Here is a 23290-nt window from a genome sequence, read left to right on the forward strand (position 1 = left end):
GGGGGGGTGGCAGGCGGGGGGCAGCGGGGGGGTAGAAGGAGGGGGACAGCGGGGGGGTGTGGCAGGAGACAGGGCAGCAGGAGACAGGGTGGCAAGAGGGGGACAGCGGGGGGTGGCAGGAGGGGGGCAGCAGGGGGTGCACACTGCTGCCCCAGGCGGGGGGTGTAGGCATGGGGGCTTGCAGCTGCCGGAACCTGGCTCCCCCACGCCCCGCGCACCTGCCCTGGCGAGGGTCCAGCCCACCCTCCCGGCCGTCCCTCTTCCAGCAGCACCTTTATGGGTGTGCTGTGCCCTGCTGGGCGTGGGGAGGGAGGACCCCTTTCCTCAAAGGCACAGCCAGTCAGTGGGCCAGGTAGACACCCCCTTGGGCAAGCCCAACCCCACTGCCCCGGGGAGCCCAGGAGGCGAACTCGGGTCTGGAAGATGAGCTGGGGTTCATGCGCCAGGGAGAGCGTACAGCAAGAGGAGAGCCAAGAAGGCCAGTGCGCTCAGTGCAGCCTTGGCCAGGAAAGGGCAGCTGTGGGGAGGCGGACAGGAGGGTCTCTGAGCCCCTGTGGGGCACAAGAGGACTGGGAGGGGGAGCTACTGGCCAGGGAGGTGGCATGGGCAAAGGGACAGCAGCCTCCAGGATTCCCTGCAGCCCAGAAGGAAAGGGGGCACCCATGGGTGGGTGGGCTGGGGGGGCCCCAAGTTGAGCTTGGGCGAGCAGAGTGTGGGGTGCATGGGGACTCCCGGGGAGATGGTCAGGAGGGACTGCCAGTGAGGAGGGACCCAGGCCAACCTGGTGGAGCCCTGGGGATGAGTTGCCCCTAAGGGAGCTGAGGGGCAGTAGTGGGACACTGGGGTTCCGGGGTGACAAGGAGCAGAGAGCGGCCGGGGGCGCAAGGAAAGGCCTGAAGTGCCAAGACCCTAGGCCCCCTTCCTGTCTCCCTCCCTCCTCCTCCATGCTGGGCGCCTCATAGGGGCTAGAGCTGCAGGGGGGGCGGGGACAGCCTGGGCCTTCACGCAGCCCCGGGGCCTCAGTGTCCCTGCTGAGCGCTGGGGTGGGCCCTTCCTGACCGTCCCCTTTGTGGTCCCTCCCAGAAGAGGCAGCACAAATGGGGCAGTGCCCAGGGGCCTGGCAGTGGTGTTAGGTCTCTGGAAGACCCAGGGCAGAGCAGCTGGGGACCCTGGGGGCTCTGGAAGGTTCTGAGCAGGGAGGAGCTCAGTGGAAGGCAGTTGGAGGGGACGTGAGGTGGAGGAACGTGTTGCTCTCCCTGGGGCGAGGAGGATGGGGTTCTGAGTGGAGGGAACCACAGGAGGTCAACCCAGGAGGAAGGGCTGGGGCTGGGGCTGGGGCCAGGGCAGGGCTGTGGCTTTGGTCTCTCTGACCCCCTTCCCGGGGTGAGACCCCGGCCCAGCCTCAGCTCCCCAGCTGTGAAAAGGGGCACAGACCTCACTCAGCAGGGTGCACACCAAGACCCCGCAGCTCCTGCTTCCTCCTGGCTGGTGCTCTTGGCTGACCCGGGCCCCCAAGAGGAAGCTGAAGCACCACGGGGCAGGCCTGGCCTGCACCCTACACCCCCTCCCTCCTGGCCCTGGTGGGCCGGTCTCATCTGAGAAGCCTCCCCAGAGGAGGGAACATCTGCCTGCAAAGCTGGCTTCCCCACTACCAAAGAGAGGCTGGCTCCCCAAAAGGCACAGGCTGGGGGCATAGGCGGCCCTGAGGTGTATGTGGGGGGGTGAGGCCCCAAGGGGCCAGCACCCCCGGGCTGGGGCTGGGGGAGATGGGGCGCAGCTGCAGGCTCGGGGAGCCCACGGCTGGCTGGACAGAGGCCAGTCCTGCCTTGTGTTCTAGGAGCCGCGTGCCCCAGGCCAGGCCATGCTAGAGTGGCCCACCCACGACTCTAGCTCCTTCCCAGCCCCCGGCAGGGGAACAGGCCGCGTGGCCTGGGCAGGGGCTCTGGACCCTCTGAGCCCTGACTTGGGTGGGAAAGGCCAAAGCAGCCTGTCTACTGGCACCTTTCCATGCACGTGAGCCCTGAGCCCCCAGCCAGGACCACCTGCTGCCCGGGCTGCCCCCCCCAGCCGCGGTCCCCCCCAGCTGCGGCCAGCACCTCCTTCACCACAGTGTCATCTCTGTAGGGCCCTCGCCCAGCCTCTTTGTCCAGCCCACCTCGTCTTCACAGTGCGGCAGCCCTCGGGCCCCTCTTGTTGGGGAGAACCCCCTAGCTGCCCCACACAGCCCCCAAAGCCAAGGAGTCCCCCTTCTGCCCCTCTTTGCTGGCCGGCCCCAGGGGCAGACTGGCGAGGGTAGCCCCTGCCTCCGGCCTCAGGTCGCCAGGGACCGCTCAGGGGCACTGGCACCAGGCCCTGCTCAGCCCGAGATGGCCCCCCCACTGGTCAAAATGCCACCTGGTTCTCACCCCATTCAGTACCCCCAGTTTACAGCTGAAGAGGGAGGTAGGGAGGTCTCCCCCTGGGAAGGGGGAGGCAGGAGACCACAGCCACAGCTGCCACTGTCCCCAGCCTCCCTCCCTGAGCTGGGCTCCCGCTCCCCATCCCCCTCGACGACACCCCCACATCTGCTACCTGCTCCACGACCTCCTGGCGGGCCCAGGTGTGTGTCCCAGCCCTCTGCTCACAGGCGGGGCTGGCCTGTCCCCTAACTCCACCCTCCCCTCAGGCCCAGGCTCCTCCCCTCCGCTCCAGCCGGCTAGCCGTCCAGCCTGGAGCTAGGGGCCCACAGCGAGGTCCTGAACTTAGGGACCTCAGGGGCTGCCAGGAAAGCCCGTGCTGTCCTTGAGGTGAGGCTCAGGGACCCCAGGAGAGGGCCCCTATTCAAAGCTGGGGGGTAGGAGGGAGCCTGCAGGAAGTCCCTCAGGGGAGGGGCGCCTGTGCTCGTACCCAGCCTGGAAGGACCCGAGACGTGGTGGGCAGACGCCCGTCAGAGAGGATGGGGCACTGTCCTCTCTCCCCCATCGTTCCCTCCCGGGTGACCCATGGTCCCGGCACATCTCACGCACGCGCCCCTCAGGGAGAGAGTGGTGTGGAGGGCGTCAGTCCCTGGGGAATCCTGCCTTCCAAACCTGCCCCACGCCCCGCTGAGCTGCTCTGCTGGTCTCTGGCGTGGCCCGCCCGCCGTCCACGTGGATGTGAGCTGCCCATGCCGTAGGGCTTCGGGCCGGATGGGTCCCTCCCTTGGTAGCCCCTGTGCAGTGCCCGGCCCCCAGTTCCTGCCACAACCGTCGCCCCAGACCTGTGGCGTCCTGGCTTCCCGGACCCACGAAGGCTCTGGGGGGACCGGCCTCCGAAGGTCGGTCAGGGCAACCCCAGCCCAGGCCTGCCCATCACACCACTGGCCCCGAGGGCGTCCAGGCCGGACGGGCGGACCCTCATCGTCTGCTCAAGAGGCCCGACGGAGAGAGTGCCATGCAGCAAGTCCCTGCTGTCCAGGAGCCCCCTTGCTGGCAGACGGCTCCAGCCTGAGGGAGAGGGCGTCTGTGCCCTCAAAACCTTCCTAGTGGGGCTTTGCCTGTTCAGGCGTCCCCTTTACAGCCTGGATCCACAGAGCCCCGACCCGTGGGCGCATGAAGAGCTTTGGGCCCTAAGGCCCCTCTCTCCCAGGCCTCCCCTGGTGCACAGAGGCTGGGTCGGGGACCGTCCACTTCTGCCCCAGAGTGGGATCCAGAACCAAGTTTGAAGTCCTGCTGGAGGGCCCATCCCCTCCCTGTTTCTGGGAGACCTACCTCCTGTGATGTGCTCCCTGGTAAGCCTCCTTGCCCGGGCACTTCTGGGCCTGGGGTTAGAGGTCAAGTCCCCACCCTCTCCAGGTTCGCCTGTCTGTGACCTGCCCCAGCCCTGCGCTTGCTGTGTTCCCTCCTCTGCCCTGCTCGCCGTGCTCACTGTGCGATCCCGTCTCTGAGTCCCTGACCACAGTGCTGCAGGGGTCTGGGCCAAGTGTCGCCTCCACCCAGGAGACTGCCCAGCCACCCCGCCCACAGCCACGCCTGCGCAGCCCTCGGGCCCACCTCCGGGACGGCAGGAGGGACTGACCACAGGGTGCCCCGGCTGCCTGGCAGCCCCGCCTCACCTCCGGGCCCGGCCCAGGCTCCTCTTGGCTCCGGACGGCCCTCCAGGGGAACCCGTCACTCCCAAGTCGGGCTGGGGCTGCCTGGCAGGCTCTCGCCACGCTCACGGGGCCGGGCTTCGGCACATTCCGTGACACGCGACTGGCGACTGGCGGCTGGCACCGGCTGCAGCCTCTGCCATCCATCTCCCCTCTCGTCCTGCCCAGAGGTGGGGGGAGGGGAGGTTTTCCCCACAGCCCAGGGGTCCTGCGCACAGCTCTCCTCCTTGGGCCGATCTCGGGGTCTCCAAACCTGGCTGCCCACGTGGCCGGGAGCCGCAGCCTGGCGTCCAACCCCTGTGTGCGGCTCCCAGCTCTGCCCTCCTGGACAGTCCCAGGCCCCCACGTGCATGGAGCATCTTGACCCTCTGCCTCACGCCGCCACCCTGTCTCTGCCGCCGGAGCCCTGGGTGCCCTGCTTGCCCCCCGCCGGCCCCTCTCTGAGGTGCTCCTCGATCCCCAGCCCCTCTGTGCAGACCCCAGGGGTGCGCAGGGGGCTTGGCAGAAGAGAAGGAGGTGGGGCCGTGCCACGCCCTGGCCGTGCGTCCTCTAATTCTGCAGACTCCCGCTGCCCGCCCGCCAGGCCTCGAATCTCCCTGAGCCTCAGCGTCCTTACGCACACAAATGGGTTCGCTGGGCCAGCCTTGGGATGGTCTGCCAGCTGGGGTCGGGTGGGACCTGCCCCAGTCTCTGTCCCCAAGGGCGCTGCGGGGAGCTGGGGACTAAGTGACCCCTCCACAGCCAGCATGTGGCTCGTCACCCTGTTACGGGAGAGGAAGCTGAACTTAGCGGTGAGGCGTCCGACCTGGGCCTCCCTCCAGCCCCCACGGAAGGCATGCCGGGGGTCCCGCCCCACAGCTCCTGCAGGCCAGTGCAGGACAGCAGGAGGGTCAGGGGCGGGAGAGCCTGGGCCGCATGAGGGCACCCCAGTCTAGACATAGGCATCCCATCCTCAGTCCCCTTACCCATCCTTCTTCCCTATGGGGGTTTCTCTCCTCCTCTCTGCCCTCTCTTGGCCTCACTGGCCTTCCCTCCCTCCTTTCTTGCCAGTCCTCTGCAGCCTCCTCCCACCTCCCTGGTGAGCCAGGGGTGGGCCATAGACGGGGCCGCCTCACCTCCCACACTCAGCACCCACACCACCTGGCCCTCGGGGCCTACTTCCCTCCGCTGCTGGGAACAGCGTAGGACAGGCGGTGTGGGTGGACAGCGTGGGAGAGGATGGTGTGGGAGGGCACAGCATAGGATTGACAGTGTGGGATGGACAGCATGGGAGGGGACATGTGGGAGGAAACACATGGGAGGGGACAGCATGGAACACACAGTGTGGGATGGACAGCGTGGGAGGGGACAGCGTGGGAGGGGACAGCGTGGGAGGGGACAACATGGGATGGACAGTGTGGGAGGGGATAACATGGGATGGACAGCGTGGGAGGGGACAGCGTGGGAGGGACAGCGTGGGAGGGACTAAGGAGCCTCCGTGGCACCCAATCACTCTGGAGCATCCCCGTGCCCTGTCGCATCCATCCCTTCTCTTTGTTGTTTTCACTCGACCTCTCCCTCCTCTTGGCCACCATCCTGTCCCATCCCATTCCCTTGTCCCATCCTGTCCTGTCTCTGTCCCATCTTGTCCCTGCCTTCATCCTATCCCTGTCCTGTTTCTTGTCTCATTCCATCCCCATCCTATTCTTGTCCCTGTCCCCCTCCTGTCCCCATCCTGTCCTGTCTTGTGTCATCTCTGTCCAGTCCCTATCCCTGTCCTGGCCCTGTCCTATCCCCGTTCTATCCTTGTCCCTGTCCCCATCCTGTCTCTGTCCAGTCGCCGTCCCTATCCTGTACTGTCCATCTGTCCTATCCTGTCCCTGACCCATCCCATCTTGTTCTGTCCCTGCCCAGTCCCCATCCCTGTCTTGTCCTGTTTCTGTCCAATTCCCATCCCTGTCCTGTCCTATTCCTGTCTTATCCCTGTCCTGTCCCCTCCTGTCTTGTCCTGTCCCTATCCTATACCCACCCTGTCTATCCTATACCCATTTTGTCCCCATCACTGTCCCTGTCCTACCCCAATCCCATCCTGTCCTGTTCCTGCCCTGTCCCCATCCTGTCCCTGTCCCTTCCCTGTCCCCATCCCTGTCCCATCCCAATGGCATCCTGCCCTGTCTCCATCCTGTCCCTGTCCTCATCTCTGTCCTATCCCCATCCCATCCTGCCCTGTCCTGTCTCCATCCTGCCCTTGTCCCCATCCTGTCCTGTCCCTATCCTGTCCCTGTCCTATCCCCATCCCATCCTGCCCTGTCCCCATCCTGTCTCTGTCCTATCCCCATCCTATCCTGTCCTGTCCTTTCCCTGTCCCCATCCTGGTCCCATCCCCACCCCATCCTGACCTGTCCCTGTCCTGCCCCTGCTCTATCCCCATTCCATCCTATCCTGTCCCTGCCCTGTCCCCATCCTTTTCCTGACCCCATCCTGTCCCAATCCTGTCCCTGTCCCCGTCCCCACCCCTTCTCCATCCCTGCATGCCCTCTTTCTGTCTTCATGGAGACCTCCCGCACCTTGCCCCCTCCTCGTTATCCTCCTTCACTTTCACTCACTTCCTTTCTCTCTTTTCATCTCTGCCTCCCCCCATACCTGGTAGGACACATTTTGGGAGAGCCTCACAGCCCACTGGGCACACGACCCCTGGACCCCGGCCTCACCTCAAGCCCACCTCGGGACCTCTCCCTTCCCAGCACCTCTCCTAGCCATGTTCTCCCTTTCCGGGGCAGCCAGCAGTCTGATCCCACACTCTCACTACCCCTAGGGGCCTCCGAGGGCTTCCCCCACCCCCAGCTCCCACCTGCCCCTGGACACCTGTGTGAGTTGGCCCTGGGCCACCAACCTGTGCTGAGCCACTCCGAGCTCGACGAGGTGTTCCTGGGAGCCCTGCCCACTCTAGCCACCCCTCAGGGCCCAGGGGCCGCGGTGTGCCCTCTCGAGGCTCCGGCAGGGGCGTGGGGGGCGAGCCCCCAGGTGCCCAGTGCACCCGAGCTGCTGCTTGCTCGCCTCTCTGTCCTGCTCTAGTTCACGGGATGGGACCCAGGCCTGAACCTCGGTGTTCTGGGCTCCGGCCCTGACGCCCTGCCCAGGGAGCTGGGCCACTCAGTTCTTGCACCTCCGCCGTGCCAGCTCGCTGGGCTCCTGGGGCAGCTCTGGCCGGCAGGCCGCCTGCTCCCAGGGCAGCACCACCCACCAGACAGCCAGGCTGTGCCAGGGCCAGGGCCAGCCCCCTCCCATCTGGGCCCTGGGTGGGCCCGAGGTGGCCACACCCCTTTGGACACTGGTTTAGAGGCCTGGCTTCCCCCCTGCCTCCTTGGGCCGGCCCATCCCTGGCCCTGCTGGCCACACCGGGGTCCCCGGAGGCCTCGCAGACCTGGCTGCCCAGGGTGGGAAGCCGGGCACGAAGCTTGCCGGCGTGCCTATGGTGGACGTGTGCCCAGCGCAGGGGGAGAGGAGCTTGCCTCAGGGCTCCGCCAGCTCCCAGAGCCTCCCCGGCGGGATCGGGAGCCCGAATGCCAGGAGAGACACCAGCAGGGTGACCCAGCCAGGGCCTTTGTTCTGTGCCAGCCGAGCCCCCGCTTCACAAAGCCAGGCCCCCAGAGACCATGAGACCAGGCAGGCAGGGAGAACCCAGGGGGCCTGTGGAATGGGGTGCTGTGCCCCGCTCACCCCTGGCACTGGCCTGGCCCAGGGTTGCCCGGCCCAGCTTTAGGTCACCAGGGACAATGGAGACAACCACCTGGGGAGGGACTGAGCCTGGCCTGGGGGCATGACAGCAGGAGTCCGCGCGGCCAGTAATGCCACCTGAAGCCTCCCAGGCCGTGACCACTGGCGAGGACCCTCATGGCGGCCATGGGGACGGAGCCGAGCTGAGACACGGGTATGGGTGGGCACGGGGACAAGTCCCCCCTCCTGGGCCCATTTTTAATCTACTTAAACTGGATTCACTTCACACCCAGCCCTGCTGGCTTCCTGCATGCCTCCACCGAGCTTGTCACAGAGAGGGCCCCACCCCGCACCCAGGCGTCCCTGGCGAAGGATGAGGGTGATGCGGTGGCTGCAGCTGCCAGGCTCCCCCCTCCCAGGGTGACCCAGGGCAAGTCACTAGCTTCTCTGAGCCTGGTTCTCTGTCTCTCCAACAGGGACAAGGGGCCGTCTGCCCGGGCTTCAGAAAGGGAAGCCTGTGAGAGGTGAGACAGGTGCTAGTGTCGGTGAGGGTGGCGGGAATGCCACCAGCTGCCGGGCCCCTAGAGTCCATGGGCGGGTGCGGGGCGCCTGGCCCACGGCTGGCTCTGGGGCCTGTGCCGGCCACACACCTGCGAGCGTCTCCATGTGAGCCGTGCAATTTGCTTGCTGAAGCTGGATACGGACCCCCTGGTGCTGCTCTCTTGGACAGACTCTCCCTGCTCCCCACCCAGCCCCCCGCGGCAGGACAGCGGTGGAGGTCAAAGGGACGCGTCCTCCTGTCCCTGGCCCACTGGCCTCTGCAGGTCCCCCAGGGGCTCGGGGCTCGCTCCCGGCCTGCCCCCCACCCTCAGCTCAGCGGGAGCTGGAGGGGCAGGTTCGATGCCCAGTCGGAGCCTCCGCTGTGCCCTCTGCTCACCCAGGGCAGCGGCCTAATGCGGGCTTGGAGAGCAGAGTCAAGGCCACTGTTGACCGATGTTTCTGACCTGGGTCCTCCTGTGATGAGGGATGTGAGTCCAGCCCACCTGGGACCCTTCCTGTCATTCTCCAGGGGAGCGTATGATTGCCCTCTTGGGCCTCAGTTTCCCCATTTGTTAAGCAGCGCGGGTGAGCCTCAGGGATTGACTCTGGGCATCCGTTAGTGCTCGAGCCACAGAGCTTTCTGGAGGGAGACACATCCCGGCTGAGCAGGGAGGAGGAGTGCTGCCCAGGGATGCCCTGGTCAGCAGCACCAGGCAGGCCTGGCAGAGCCAGGAAAGAGCTGGTGTGACGCCCAGGAACGGGGTCTACCTTATGAGTGCACGGGGAGGGGCTGCGGGGGGCCACGGCCAGCAGGGACCCCCTCAAACCCCGTTGCTGGTCCTGACCCTGAGCGGTGGCCCCTGGGCCACATCTGGGTGGGACGGGAGAGAGCCATCAGTCAGTGTCTGAGGGCCCAACCTATACACCACGTCTCCTCTCTCCTAGAGTCAAGGCGCGGGTGGAGCTAGGGCGCTGAGATGCCTGTCCCTCCCTCCAGGAGTTTGCGGTCTGCCCAGCACACTCCACACCACCGAAGGAGAAGCCAAAGCAGGCTGCATGGAGGAGGCAGCATTTCAGCTTATCCTTAGATGCCTGGAAGGGTAGAGGAGGAGGAAGGGCATTGCAGGCGGCTCAGAGTAAAGTGACGAGCAGCCCGCGGTATGGAGTGCTGGCTCTGGGTCCACCTCCGGCCCTTTGGTTCTGCTCTCTCTCTCCTCCTCTTTGAGGTCGGTGACACCGTGCCACTACTTTACAAAGGAGGAAACTGAGGCCCAGGCACTCACCAAGGCCCTGTGGCACCTCCCACGCAGGGCTGGTGCGCTAGGGGGGGTTGGTGAGTGTGGTCGCACATTCCAGCTTCATCATCTGTAAAGCAAGGGTGACAGGGTGGTCCCCAGGGGCCAGCGGGAGCACAGGCGAGGCCTTGGAAGCGCACCGAGGATACCCTTTTCGCACTGGGAGCAGCAGGCCGGGCCAGAGGCCCCAGGGCTGGGGGAAGGTGTCTGGAAAGAGCGCGGTCCTGCCAAGGCCAAGCGGGCGTGCAGGTGAGGAAGAGCCCGCACAGCCGCGGCCGAGAGGAGGAAGCAGCCGTGTGCACACACCCAGTGCACGTGCGCAGCCCTCACCCCGCCCTGGGTGCCCGGGCTCCTAGCCCAGCTGCCCAGCCATGCCCACCCTGCCCCAGCCTGGGCCGGGGGGCACCTACCTCACCAGCTTGTCCAGGCCCCGTTTGCTGGAAGTCCTCCTCAGGAGGGACGAGCTGCTCATGCTGCTGGCGGCCGCCCTGCGGGCCGGCGACCTGGCCTGACCCCAGCCCTGGGGACGCTGCTGCTCCTTCTTCAAAGGCCGCCGGCCTCTGTCTGCTGCCCTCCCCCGCTCCTCCTCCTGCCACTTGGATCCCTCGCCCCCCCTCCTCTCTCCTTTCTTTCTCCCGTCCCCTCCTTCCCTCCCTTGTCCCTGTCCCTCAATCCGAGCTGTCTCGCTGTCTGGCTGGCCGTCTGGGCTCTCTGGCCCTGACACCCCGTCCCTGTCTGCTCGCCCTGTCTCCTTGTCTGTGGCCTGTGTCTGTCCGCCCTGGGCCCTCTGGCCCTGGGGGTCTCCTGGACCAGCTCCCCGCTAGCTGCCCCCAGGCGTCTGGGTGCCCGTCTGTCTGTCCCCGTCTGTGCGGCCTCACGGACTCTGTGGGTCTCTCCTTCAGGACGTTAAGCAGCTGCTTCCCTTTTGTTCCCCCCAGCCCCCTTCTCCCCCCTCGGCCTCCCTCACCCTCCTCTTAGGGGCAATAAAATGTCAGGAAAAAAGCCCTCAAGCCAGCAGCCCTGGGGCTCCAAGCAAGTTCTCACAGCAGCCTGGGATGGGCATGGTCTCCCCTCGGCCACCTTGGCGGCCACTCCAGCCACACTCTGCTCTCCTCCAGCTCATCCTCACCGCCTCATTAGGGCAACCAGCCTCGACTGCTCTCCATCCTCCGTGTTCTCTCCTCGCTCTGCCTGGTCCACACCAGACCCTCTGGCCCTTTGTGCTCCATTCCTTGGGTCAAGCCCCCCTGCCCTGCCCCTCTCCCTGCTCTCTGCCCCTCCCGCTTGGGCCCTCCTGCTCCCTTCCCCGCCAGCCCCCCCAGCCCTCCCTGCTCCCACACTCAGATCTCCTGTCTCCTCCTCTCCCTCCTCTGTGTCTCTTCTCTGCCCCCTATCTTGTTCCCTCCCTCCCTCCCTCCCCCTCTTTCCTCTCCCTCCCTTCCTCTTCTCCCTCTCTCCCCTCCCTCCCTCCCCCTCCCTCCCTCCCCTCCCTCCTGGTTCTCCAGTTTTCCCCTTGTTTATGCCCAGCTCTCTGCTCCACTTATCACCTCGAGGGGGAATCCTCTCTGCTCCCCAAATGGGGAGGCTACTGCCCTCCCCAGCACCCACCGCATGCCCTGGAAGGTCAGAGCAGGGAGACCCCGAGGCAGAGACAAACACGGCCCGCCCCGCTTGGTAGCAGAGAGCACGCTCCCAGGGTGGCCGGTGGGCACAAGGTCAGAGCGGTGCCCTGGCCGGCGGGCCCCCTGCCCCCCGTGCTCTGGCCAAGGCCTGGGGAGGTGCAGCCCAGCCCACTGTTCCTCTGGTTGGGCTTAGTCGCCGTGACTCACTTGAGAACGCTCGCGGGCGAGTGACCGGACAAGGCGGGTACTGGACTGATGTCCGCGGGGCGTCACCGAGCCCAGCTCAGTGCCCAGCGGTCACATCTAGCAGCTTGCCTGGCTCGCCAAGCCTCACGGCCACTGCACCCAGGGCCCACATGGGGAAACCGAGGCTCAGACTGGTATCCGAGATTGCAGAGCTGGGGCCAGCAGAGCCAGAACCACGAGCCAGTGTACTGCCTGCCTGCCCCTGCTGCCCTCCATTCTCGCAGTGCCGAGGAACAGTCCCTCTCACTTCTCCAGCTAGCCTGGCCTCGGGCTGGGCCAGGGGGCCAGGGCCGAGAGCACCTGGGGGATGCGAGTCTGCACAAGGGTGCGGCTAAGATCAGACCGGCGAGGGGTGCACATGTGAGCAAGTTACTGTGAAGGCCCTGTGTGTCAGAGTGGCAGCCACACAGCCCATTGTTCTGGTCTGCGGTGACTCAGGTGGTGGCTGGCAGGTGCAGACCTCGCGGGTGTCATAAAGTCTGGCTTTGATTTGTCCCCCCCCCACCACCACCAACACCAGGCTGGGTCCTGTGGCCAGCCCTGGAAGGGAGCTCACAGCTCTCCCCTCCCACAATGCCGGGGGAGCCAGAGAATGTGGGGTGTGCCCCAGAAGCAGCTGTGCCCACCATCCATCCCCAGCATCCAGCCAGAGCTGCAGATGCCTCAAGATTCTAGAGGAACATGAAGGAGGGAAAGGGGAGCAGGGCTGGTCCTCGGGTTGATCCAGATTGCCCAGGGGACGTGAGCCTGTGCCTCATTTCCACCTCAACCTACACATCTCCCCCTTGCCTTCTGCTCTTGGTTCTGGAATCCCAGTCACAGAGAGCCAGGAAGGAAATGTGCCAAGACATATTTTGGTTCAAAAGAAGGAAAAATACTCCCATGGGGAGAAGGCTGCCTTGGAATGGCAGGAGTTCTTTGTCACTAAGAACTTAAAATACGATTACTTGATTATCTATCAGAAATGCTGATGGATGGGAGGTGGCAAGAATAGATCTTTAATGCAGTGGCCAACATCCATAGTTACTAGGGCATGTCCTAATAGGAACGATAGGGCAGAGTATTTGACATCAACTCTACTGTTATTTGTCCATGCATTTATCCATTCAACCATCCACCACTCATCTGTCATTCATCCATTCTACCATTGATCACCCATCCATCCACCCATCCATTTTCCATCTATCATCCACCCATTCATCCATCCATCTACCCATCCATCCACCTACCTACCCGTCCATCCACCCATTAATCACCCATCCATCCATCATCCATCTATCATCCATCCATCCATCCATTCACTCATTCACACATCCACCATGTATCCATCCATCCATCCGTTCACTCACCCATCCATCCATCATCCATCTCTCATCCACCTGTCCATCCATCCATCCATCTGCCCCCCTACAACCATTCCATCAACCCATTCATTATCTCTCCATCCATCCATCCACATCCATCCATCCACCCATTAACCACCCATCCATCCATCATCCATCCATCATCCATCCAACCATCTATCTACCCATTAACCACCCATCCATCCATCATCCATCCACCCATCTCCCATTCATCCATCCATCCACCCACCCATCAATGACCCATCCATCCATCACCCATCTATCATCTATCCAACCATCCATCCATCCATCCATCCATTCATTCAATGATTCATCATCTATCCTTGACCTATCATCTATCCTTCACCTATCCATCATCCATCCACATCCGTCCATTCATCCATCCATCCACCCATTAACCACCCATCCATCCATCAACCATCTATCATCCATTCATCTATCCCTCCACCCATCTATCAGCCCATCTATCCATCCATTCACCCATTCATCATTCATCCATCCATCCATCCATCCATCCATCCATCCATATCCATCCATCCACCCATTCACCCATCCATCCAGCCACCCAATAACCACCCATCCATCCATCATCCCTCAATCATCCATCTATACATCCACCCATCCACCCATTCACCCATACATCCAAACTTCCACCCATTCACCCATCCACCCATCCATCTATCCACCCATCTATCCACTCATCCATCCATCTGTCCACCCACCATCCATCCATCTACCCATTCACCCATCCAAATATTCACCCATCCATCCACCCATTAACCACCCATCCATCCATCATCCATCTATCCTCCATCTATCCATTCATCCACCCATCCGCCCACCCATCCATCCACCCACCCATCCATCATCCATCCATCCATCCATCTATCCATCCATCCACCCATCCATTCACCCATCCATCCACCCACCCTTCCACCCATCCACCCATCCATCCATCCATCCATTCATCCATCCATCATCTTTATATAGTTTTCTGTCTTTCCATGCATCATTATCAATCCATCAACTTCTAAGGATATCTATCCATTCAATTATCCGTATAAACACAATATATCCTTCCATTGATCCATTCAAGCATTTATCAATATATATATATATATATATATATCTGTGTCTATTCATCTCTCTTTACATTTCTTTATTGAGCAAGCATCCATTCATCTATCCATCCACACACTCATCCATCCCTCCATTCATCCCTCTGCCCCCAACACCCACCCATCCAACCATTTATCTAAATGTCATAATACATATAAAACACTTCGAAGAAATACTCAGCTAGCCATCCATCCACTTGGAATGTAATAGCCACTCAATATATGTTAATTACTATTATGTATATCCTCAACCATCAGTTTGAATATCTATTTGACCAGCTACCCAACTGGTGAGCTGTCTGTTCATTCTTTAATACATCCTTTGATCTCTCCAAATATTTTCTCTTCTTACTTTCATTCATCTCTCCAAACATTTTACTATTGATCAATCTCATTTATACACCCATTCATGTATATATCTGTCCAATATGTTCACCCATATTCCCATCTAGTAAGCCATGCATATGTACATAAGTAAGTACATGTTTATATCTCCATATACGTATTTGCCCATTACTTTGCCCATTAAGCCATCCAAGTGAGTTAAAACTTAAAATAGTTGCTGCAACCTGGTAAACATTCCATAAAGGCTACTCTTTTCATCCGTACATCCAGTCATCCATGTCTCATCCAACCAACCATTGATTTATTCATAACTCCATTTATCCTCAGCTATTTGTTCATCTATCCATATATTTTCCCACAAACTTATTAAACACTTACTGTATCCACTTTTTAGGTACTGGGGATTTGGCATTAACAAAGCCCATGTTCTCACAAGGCTGACATTTTAGCTGGAGCAACAACAACAAAAATAAACAGTAAGTATATACTGTAATATATCAAACGGTGGTAAATGCTATAGAAAATAAAATTCAGGGTGGGAGGATATGGAGTCTTGGAGGAAATTGATATTTTATATATTATAGTCAAAGAAAACCTCCGAGGAAGGAATGATCTTTTCCTTATTTGAAAAGAGACTTGAGAAAGATTAGAGATGGCTACATACATTGGTGGGAAAAAGTGTTCTAGAAAGAAAACAGTGAGTGCAAATTTCCTTACTTAGGTGCTTTGGTTCATCAGTCTATCTCTTTGATAGTTTATCCAGCATCAACCATATGTCTATTCATGCACTATCTATCTTTCCATTCATCTATCACTTCCTATATTTCCCAATCTGTCCATCTAAAAATCAAGCCATTATCCATATCTATCCATATGTCTTGATAACCTTCTATTAGTCTATCCAATCATTTATCTGTCAGCATTCCATTCATTAGCCCATCAACCTGCCCATACTTCCATTCCATGTGTCCATTCACCAGTCCATACATACATACATACTCATCCATCCATACATCCACCATCCATCCACACACCCATCCATCCACACATCTATCCATCTACACACCCACCCATTCATCCATCATCCATCCATCTTTCCAACCATCCATCCAACCACACATCCATCCATCCACACACCTACCCATCCATCAATAATCTATCCATTCATCCACCCATCGGCCCACCCACCCATTCATCCATCTCTACCCATCCATCCACACATCCATCCATCTATTCATCATCCATCTATCCATTCATCCACCCATCTACCCATCCACCCATTTATCTATCTCTCCATCCATCACTCATCCATCCACTCATCCATCCATCCATCCATCATCCATCCATCATCCATCCATCTGGCTGTTCCTGTTTCCTACATTTCTTCATTCACTTTTCTTTCATTCATACTTTTCTCCATCATTAAGTCTTTTAGTTTCCTTTTAAGTCTTTAGTCTTTCCTTTCTTCATGGTTTGTAAGCTTGTCGCTCAAGAAGATAAAAGAGAAGACCCTCATGGCCCAGTAGGCTGAGCATTACAGCAGAACCTAAATAGGGGCTGGAGAAGTAGGAATCTGTCCTCTTGTTCAAACATTCTCAACACATACACCCACACATGCATGCACGCATGCACTCACAGAGTGGTATTCCAATGAAATGTGCAACAGGCAGTGGGTCCCAGGTGAGGGTGGGGAGAAGGGGTAAAGGGGTGACCTCCATGGCTCCTGGGTGACCCTGGATAGAGAAATGTTCTGACTTACAGAGAAGGCAGCCTCCAAATGTCCTGAGCCCTTATCTGTCTCATGTGGGTCAGCCCAGCGAAGGGAGAGGGGCCAAGGTGGGGTGTGTGGGTGTCGTGAGGAAGCTGGGATTGGTTTGGGGATGGGACCAAGATGAAGACTGAAGGTTCCTTCCTAGGTTCCTCCAGAATCAACTGGCTAGATCCATCTGTCCTGAGTCCCATTTCTCTTTTGAGGGGAGGTAGCTGGGGGAGGAGGAGAAGAAGATAGCTTTGGGTTGCCTCAGAAGCAAAACCATCAAAATAGCCGGTTACGTTCAGGGAGGGGTACAGACACCTGTGGGAAGCAGTGAAGGAGCAGCATCTGAGATCCCTCCTGCCAGGCACAGAGCAGGGCAGTGACCCTTCCCCATCCTCCCACACAGCCCGTGTGCAGCTGAGGAAGCTGAGGCTCCGGGGGGGGGGGGAATGGGTGCAGAACCTGCCCCTCCCACCCCCCACTACTGTCACACCCCACACCCCTGCTGCCTTCTGCACATCCACACTGCTGCAGGCTCCAAGGCCCAAGTCTCTCCCACTCCTGCTCGGGGAAGGTGGGCGCTCCGTAGGGGATCATAGATGGGCTCTGGGTTCCCAGACAGCCCCTCCCTGCCAGCTGGTAGGACCAGATAGTGGTCTCTCCCCACCCCCCAACTCCCAACTTCCCAGCCTAGAGGCAGTTAGCAGATGGAATTTGGGCAGGACTGGCCTGGCCCCAGGAAAGGGCAAGGGGCTTTCTTCCCCACCTCTTGCCTTCCCCACCTGCCTTATCTGCCTGTGGCTGGCACCACAGGACTGTGCTGGCCAGCAGAGTTAGGAGGTCTGATTTCTTCAATTCCTTAATGTCCTGGCCACCCCATACCCCATACAGGCCCCCAGCCCCTCTCTCCAGCCTTGTGGGTGTGGGGCAGGGGCAGGGGCTGGGGGCCTGTGGCTGTGTACTCCCACCCACTAGGAGAGGTTTAAGAACTCCCTTTGCTGGTTGCCCTGGATCCCCAATCTCCAAGAAGGTATTAGAAGCTCCTAGAAAGACTTTGGTAGGCTGGGTCCTGGGAGAAATGCCTCTAGAAAGAATCAGCTTGTTCTGACAGTGCCGCATCCCATTTTTGCCTTTGGGGAGGTCTCTGGTCATGTATTCTTAGCTATGCCCTATTCTGGATGGGCCCCAGGAAGCACCACCCTCGCCCCGACGGGAACCTGCAGGTGCAGAGCCATCCGGCAGTGCTGCACGGGGTTAGCAAGCGCCTCCAAGGGGCAACCCAGACACCCTGGGTCCCCTGAGGTCTTGTCAGGTCCCCAGCATCCCAACCGTGAGCCCGCAGGGGGCACAGGCTCCCCAGAGAGGGTCCCTGTCAGGCAGCATCCATGCCTCCAGGCTAGGACCAGCCGGTGTCCCTCCAGGTTCCGGACAATATCTCTTGACAACACTCTCAGTCCTTTTAAGCCTTGGTTTCTCCCTGTGAAGTACCTCACTAGCCATGAAATGTTTGAAGAGCTTTATGGAGGTTGGCACATGGGAAACTAAGGCCTTAGGGGGCGAGGCTTACTGGTTCCAGAAAGAGGTGCTGGAGACGCCTCTGGGACCCTGTGCCCGTTCTCCCCCGACCCCCCCCCCGGGCACTGGGAACTCAGACCCCAGGAGAGCAGAGCCCAAGCTCTCGGCCAAGGCGCTGGAACTTTCATCTTCTGACCGAGGGCTCACCTGCTGCTCTGACACCCTCCCAGGGAAACTGAGGCAGGGTTAGGCCGGTGGGGTCCGCAGTGCCACCCCATCTGGGGCTGCCCCATTCTGCTTCCTGAGACCCTCTTGGCACTGCCCCCATGTGGCTCCAGGGTTGTTTTTATGAGAAGGCAGATGGGGGACCAGGGGAGGGGGCCAGGATGCAGGGGAGGATTTCCGGCTTCCTGAATCAGCAGGGCTGGGGGCCTGCAATGTCCCCAAGTATGGTATGGTGTCCTCTCCCTGTCCCCCACCTAGGGAAGGAATGTGACAGGGCCCAGATGGAAAGCAGGAGGAAGCCAGTGACCTCCGCCAACCCCGCAACAGGAGGAGGCATCCATCATCTGGGCTGAGCTCAGCCTCCCCCTCCCCAGGAAACTTCCAGGCTCCTGAGACCCCTGTCCTGGAGGGAGGAGGAAAGGAGGCCCATCTGGGCATCCCTAGGCCTGACCTGACCTAGCTCTGACTGCCATCCTCTGGTCCAGACCCTGGTCAGGGCTGGGGAAGGAGCCCCAGGGTGCCACCCCCAATTCACCCACCCTTCAGCTTGCCACCAAGGCAGATCATGGTCCCACCCGCCCTCCTTAGTGGCCTTTGGCGCTGCCTGCTGCTCCAGAGCCAAGCATCTTGGCTCTACCAAGGGGTATCCAGCCTCCCTGGGAGGGCAAGTGGGTGGAAGGGCCACCGGCGTGTCTGGCCACATGAGGGGATCTGACCTGTGGGGTCCTGACCCTCCGATGCCACAGGCCCCCTCCCACCCTGGCTCCATGAGCTGGACAGGAAGATGAAGTCCAGGGTATTCCTGGCCTCCAGGCCAGCTCAACCCTTTCCCGCAGCTGCGGCCACCTGTAGCTCAGAGGGCACCTGTGGCCTCTCTCTTGAAGACCCCGGAGCCCAGAGGTAAAGGCCAAAAGAGCCTGCAGGGACAGATAGTCCAGAAAGGGGCTCTGCCCAGGGTGGCCGTGAAGGTGGTGTCTGCCCTCTGCCTCCTCTTAGGTCGGCGCAGGGAGAAGTGAAGGAGGCAGCACTCCAGAATCACCTGGGACCAGGAGCTGGGACTTGCCCAAAGGGCAGTGGGGGTCAGAAGCCTAGGAGGTAGGGAGACAACTGTTCACCCAATTGCTGCCCCCATCAGGGTCGTCCAGGCAGCGCAGCAAGCCTCGGGCGTGGGGAGGTCAGAATAGGGCTCCCAGGCAGGACCAGGGTTCCCAGGACAGAACCAGGACTCCCAGGAGAGAACCAGGGTTCCCAGGAGAGAACCAGGACTCCCAGAACAGAACCAGGGTTCCCAGGACAGAACCAGGGTTCCCAGAACAGAACCAGGGCTCCTGGCAGGACCAGGGCTCCCAGGACGGAACCAGGGTTCCTAGGACACAACCAGGGCTCCTGGGACAGAACCAGGGTTCCCAGAACAGAACCAGGGTTCCCGGAACAGAACCAGGGTTCCCAGGAGAGAACCAGGGTTCCCGGAACAGAAGCGTTCCCAGGACAGAACCAGGGTTCCCGGAACAGAGCCAGGGCTCCTGGGACAGAACCAGGGTTCCCAGAACAGAAGCGTTCCCAGGACAGAACCAGGGTTCCCAGAACAGAACCAGGGCTCCTGGCAAGACCAGGGCTCCCAGCTGGCCCCAACCACAGGCAATGGCAGACGTCAGGAACCTGGGGCCGTGGTCATGGAGGTGAGCCGGACGAGCATTGCAAAGCCGGAGAGGGGGCCGGACCGCCTGGTAGCGCTAGGAAGGAACCACGCAAAGCCAGCAATGATCTGGCACCTGTTGGAACTGGGAAGTGCTGGGAGTGCCAGACCTTGGAGGGGAAGTGAGGGCGGCGTGACCGGGGCAGGCCTGCTGTGGCTGCCCAGAGGCATGGAGTTTGCTGCCCCGTGGTGAACGGTTCCACACGTGGGGTCCAGTGGCTTCGTGGAGAAAGAGCGTGGTGGACAAAGGCCTGGAAACCACCAGGAAAGGGCACCTTGCCAAGCTGGGGAGTGGGCTGGGCTGTGGCAGGGGTGAGGCCTGTCTGCAGGGAGGGGTCAGCTCTTCTGCCATGTGGACACAGGAGGACCCAGTACAGCATGGCCCTGGGGAAGTTTGGGGTGCACACAGGGCCTCCAAGGGGTCGGGGTTCCAGGATTTGGACTTGTCAAACCGAAAGCCCTCTCTCCAGGCACCTGTAAGGAGGCCCCAGGCCTGTCTTCCTCAGGGTCCCGGGTCTCTCACTCCCCACAGGGCGGGGTACATGGCCATACCTCAGCCTCACCAGGGAGGCCCCGCAGAGCCACGCTAAAGCCCCGAGGTGCTGGCCAGCTCCGTGGGACCCCACAGCTGAGCAGCCAGAGCAAGGAGAGAGCACCTTGACCTGGACTACAGGTGAGACAGAGGAGGGGCCAACGCCCTGCCTGGGCTTGCTACTGGCATCAACCCAGTCCTGGGCCCCAGTGAGGTTCTGAGTGGGGGGTCCATCCTGGGGCATCCGAGGGGGGTGGCCCCGTCCTGGGGCATCTGAGTGGGGGTGTCCCCATCCTGGGACAGTCTGAGAGGAGGGTGGCCCCGTCCTGGAGCATCTGAGGAGGCAGTCTATTGCCCAGTTGGAGGGGTGCGGCCTGACCTGGCCGGGCAGGAGGAATGGTGTCCTGGTGCAGGCAGTGGGGGGCGGGGGGGGGGCCTGGAGGCAGGTCTTGTCTGCAGTGCCCCAGCCCCAGCAGACCCTGCCCAGGCTTGGCCCTCCTGGGGGCTCCCGTGTGGGGGCTTCCCGGGCCACACATCCCTAGCCTGGGCGCCAGGACTTCTCATCACCCCGGACAGGAAAATCCCCAGTTCTCTTAGTCACCTTGTGAAATGAGAACCCTGCCTCACGCTGGGTCTCGGTTTCATTCTGACACCACCTTGGGGGGGATCCCAGTCTCTAGGGGCAGGGGGCAGCCAGCCCGTTCTCCCGCCGGAGCTCCTGCGGCACAGGTGCGGCCCCGCCTCCTGCCCGCCCAGGCCTCGTCCGGTCCCGGCTGTCCTCCCTTTCCTCTGCTGAGGGACAGCTGGGAGGGGGGGCCAAGGATGGGGCCAAGGAGGGAGGCGGGGGTGCTGCGGCCAGGCTGCTCGAGCTGTGCCCTTCTATGGTCATGCGGGGGCCGGAGGAACATGGGGACAGCGCTGACGCGAGGAGCCATTTCTGAGCGGGACACAGCTGTTTGCCGGTCGCCTCAGGGTGGAAGGACACTACCCCACCCCTGGCGACAGGGTCCCCTAGAGACCTTCGAGGGGCAGTGTGGCCCCCACAGCCCCAGCCTGGCACGTGCACCTTCTCCCTGACCGCTGTTTCCAGACGCTGCTCAGCCTCCCACCTCGGCCCAGTGCTGTGGTCCCCGAAGCCCCCGAACTAAGGCCCCCTGTAGGACGGTGCAAGGAGAAGGCGACCTCCCCCTCCCTCATGCAGGCACACGTGCGCACACACTCATGGCAGACATTTTGCTCATCTCCCTCATTATGAATAAAGGCATTGTCACAGGATCAGGTGTCCAGCCGCCAGCCTCCAGGAGGAGAGCAGGCATCAGAATCTACTTGGCAAGTCGGCCCTGGGGCTGCTGAGGCCTGGGTCTGGGGGCCTCGCCCAGCCCCACCCAGCAGCTGCTCTGGGGCCGGTGACCGTGGCCCTGGCGACGCCCTGGTCTCCGTGCTTGTGGCTCTGGGTGTCTCGCCGCCTCACCCTCTGGCCTGGGGCACCTGCTCCTTCCCTTCCACTCGACAGGGCAGCAGCCCCCACCCACGGTCCTCCTCCTGCGCCAGGGGCCTCCGTGCCCAATGGCTGTCCCTCCCTGGCCTGTCAGAACATGGGTCTGCCCCTGGAAGGCCCAGCATCCCCGAAGCCCTGACTCTCGTTTCTGCCGGTGTCTGTGCCCTGGACCCGTCAGTCCCCACAGCCCGGCTCAGCCCAGAGGCCTGCCCCCGACAGCCCTGCCCCTTTCTCCCCACGCGGGCTGGCACCCAGCAGCTCCGCGGGCTCTCTGCCCGGCTCTGGCTGTGGTGGTGCGGGGGATCTTTTTGCACATGTCCCCCTCATGTCCCATCTCCAACCTCAGAACGGGCACCAGCCAGCATCCTCGGCCTCCTCCATCACCGCGAGGCCAGGGGGCAGCCCGGGGGTGGGGGCTCAGCCTGGCCTCACGCACAGGCCTTGAGGCCACACAGCCCCTCTAGGTCAGTGCTGGCCCAGGCCCCTCCCCGCCGCCACCCCCACCCCCACCCCCACCTTCTGCCCTCCAAGCTCTGGCCCGCCCGTCCCAGGCCCCTCTACTCCCAGGCTGTCTGGGCCGCGTCTGAGTCCCTGCATCAGGTGTCCACCTCGCCCCCCGAAGCCCAGCTAGCGAGGCGTCCACGCGCCGAGGGGTGAGACGGGGTCCCAGGAAAGCGCCCTGCCGCCCGGTGCTGCCCCAAGGCCCCCATGGCACTGTCCACCCCCAGGTTAAGCACCGCCGCCCCCCACCCCCGTGTAAGTGCAGAGACCCGTGCGCGCTCGAACACGCCCTTACCCGGCATCTTTGTCCGCCAGCAGCCCTTCCTGCTCCTCGGAGCTGGGGGGGCTGGGAGCCTCCGCCATGGGGCTGGCTTGGGCCGCTCCAGGCCGTGCGTCTGTGCTGTGGCTCTGGGTGCTTCCTCAGACGGCTGGCCCCAGAGCCCCCACCCCCAGCCAGGTTTCACTTCCCCCTTCCGCTGCAGGTTGAGGTTTGAAACATATTGGGGCTGGGGTTGGGGTGTTGTTTTTGAATCTGTTGATGCAAGAGGAGAGAAAAAACCAGCCATCAGGAAGTGTTAAGCAAGTTGCAAGGGCAGGGGTGACAGAGAGGGGCCCTGGGAAGGTGGCGGTGGGTGTGGGGGCTGGGACAGCGTCCGCACGCCTGCCCAGGAGCCCCCCCATGCTCCTCGTGAATCCCCCGCAGTCCTGGCCTCGAAGTCTCTTTGTTCTTGGCTGGCCCTCCGCGAGCACCCCGGGCCTCCAGGTGAAGCATCCTGGCCTCTCTAGGTGGAACCCTCCTGGCTGCTCGCAGAGCGGAGCACGGGTGCGCCTGTCCTCTGAGCCACGGGCCTCGAGCCTCAAGGCCCTGCTCCGAGGCCCGCTGACCGGCCTGAGCTCTTGAGGCGGCTGACAGCTGGGGCCCTGCAGGAAATGCCCCCTGCTGCACACCCCACATCTTCCTGCACCTCCTTTACTTTCCTGAACTGCTGGGCTCCCCACTCTCTGTGCTGCCCTTCCCACGGCCCCTTCACCCCCATACTCAGGGAGTTTGGAGCTGACCACACCTGGTCAGTGCCACCAGGCTCTGGAGGCAGGGGGCTCAGGGGCTCCCCCGGGAGGCACTGGCAGGACAAGGGGATGGACTGAGGCCACATCCACCTTTCATGGTCCTTGGCTGCTGGGAGTCGCCAGACCAGGGACTCAGAAATCAGTGAGGGGTGGAGGGTAGCTGTG

At 61.5% G+C, this 23290-nt stretch overlaps 1 protein-coding gene across 9 annotated transcripts in view; it reads right to left on the reverse strand.

Annotated features, from left to right (window-relative positions):
• LSP1 (lymphocyte specific protein 1) overlaps positions 1 to 22506 on the reverse strand; it is a 43676-nt gene extending 21170 nt beyond the window's left edge. For 8 of the 9 annotated variants that reach the window (XM_040639663.1, XM_040639657.1, XM_040639661.1 and 5 more), the window contains exon 1: positions 22353 to 22506. In XM_040639663.1, the coding sequence (XP_040495597.1) occupies positions 22353 to 22420 (68 nt within the window). In that variant the 5' untranslated portion in view covers positions 22421 to 22506. Of the gene's footprint in view, positions 1 to 10049; positions 10444 to 22352 lie in introns of those variants that run through there. The other variant, XM_040639664.1, reaches the window with a different exon arrangement.
• Positions 22507 to 23290: the final 784 nt, after the last annotated feature.

This window comes from Ursus maritimus, unplaced genomic scaffold (assembly GCF_017311325.1).
Source record: "Ursus maritimus isolate PB19 unplaced genomic scaffold, ASM1731132v1 scaffold_23, whole genome shotgun sequence".
NCBI lineage: Eukaryota > Metazoa > Chordata > Mammalia > Carnivora > Ursidae > Ursus > Ursus maritimus.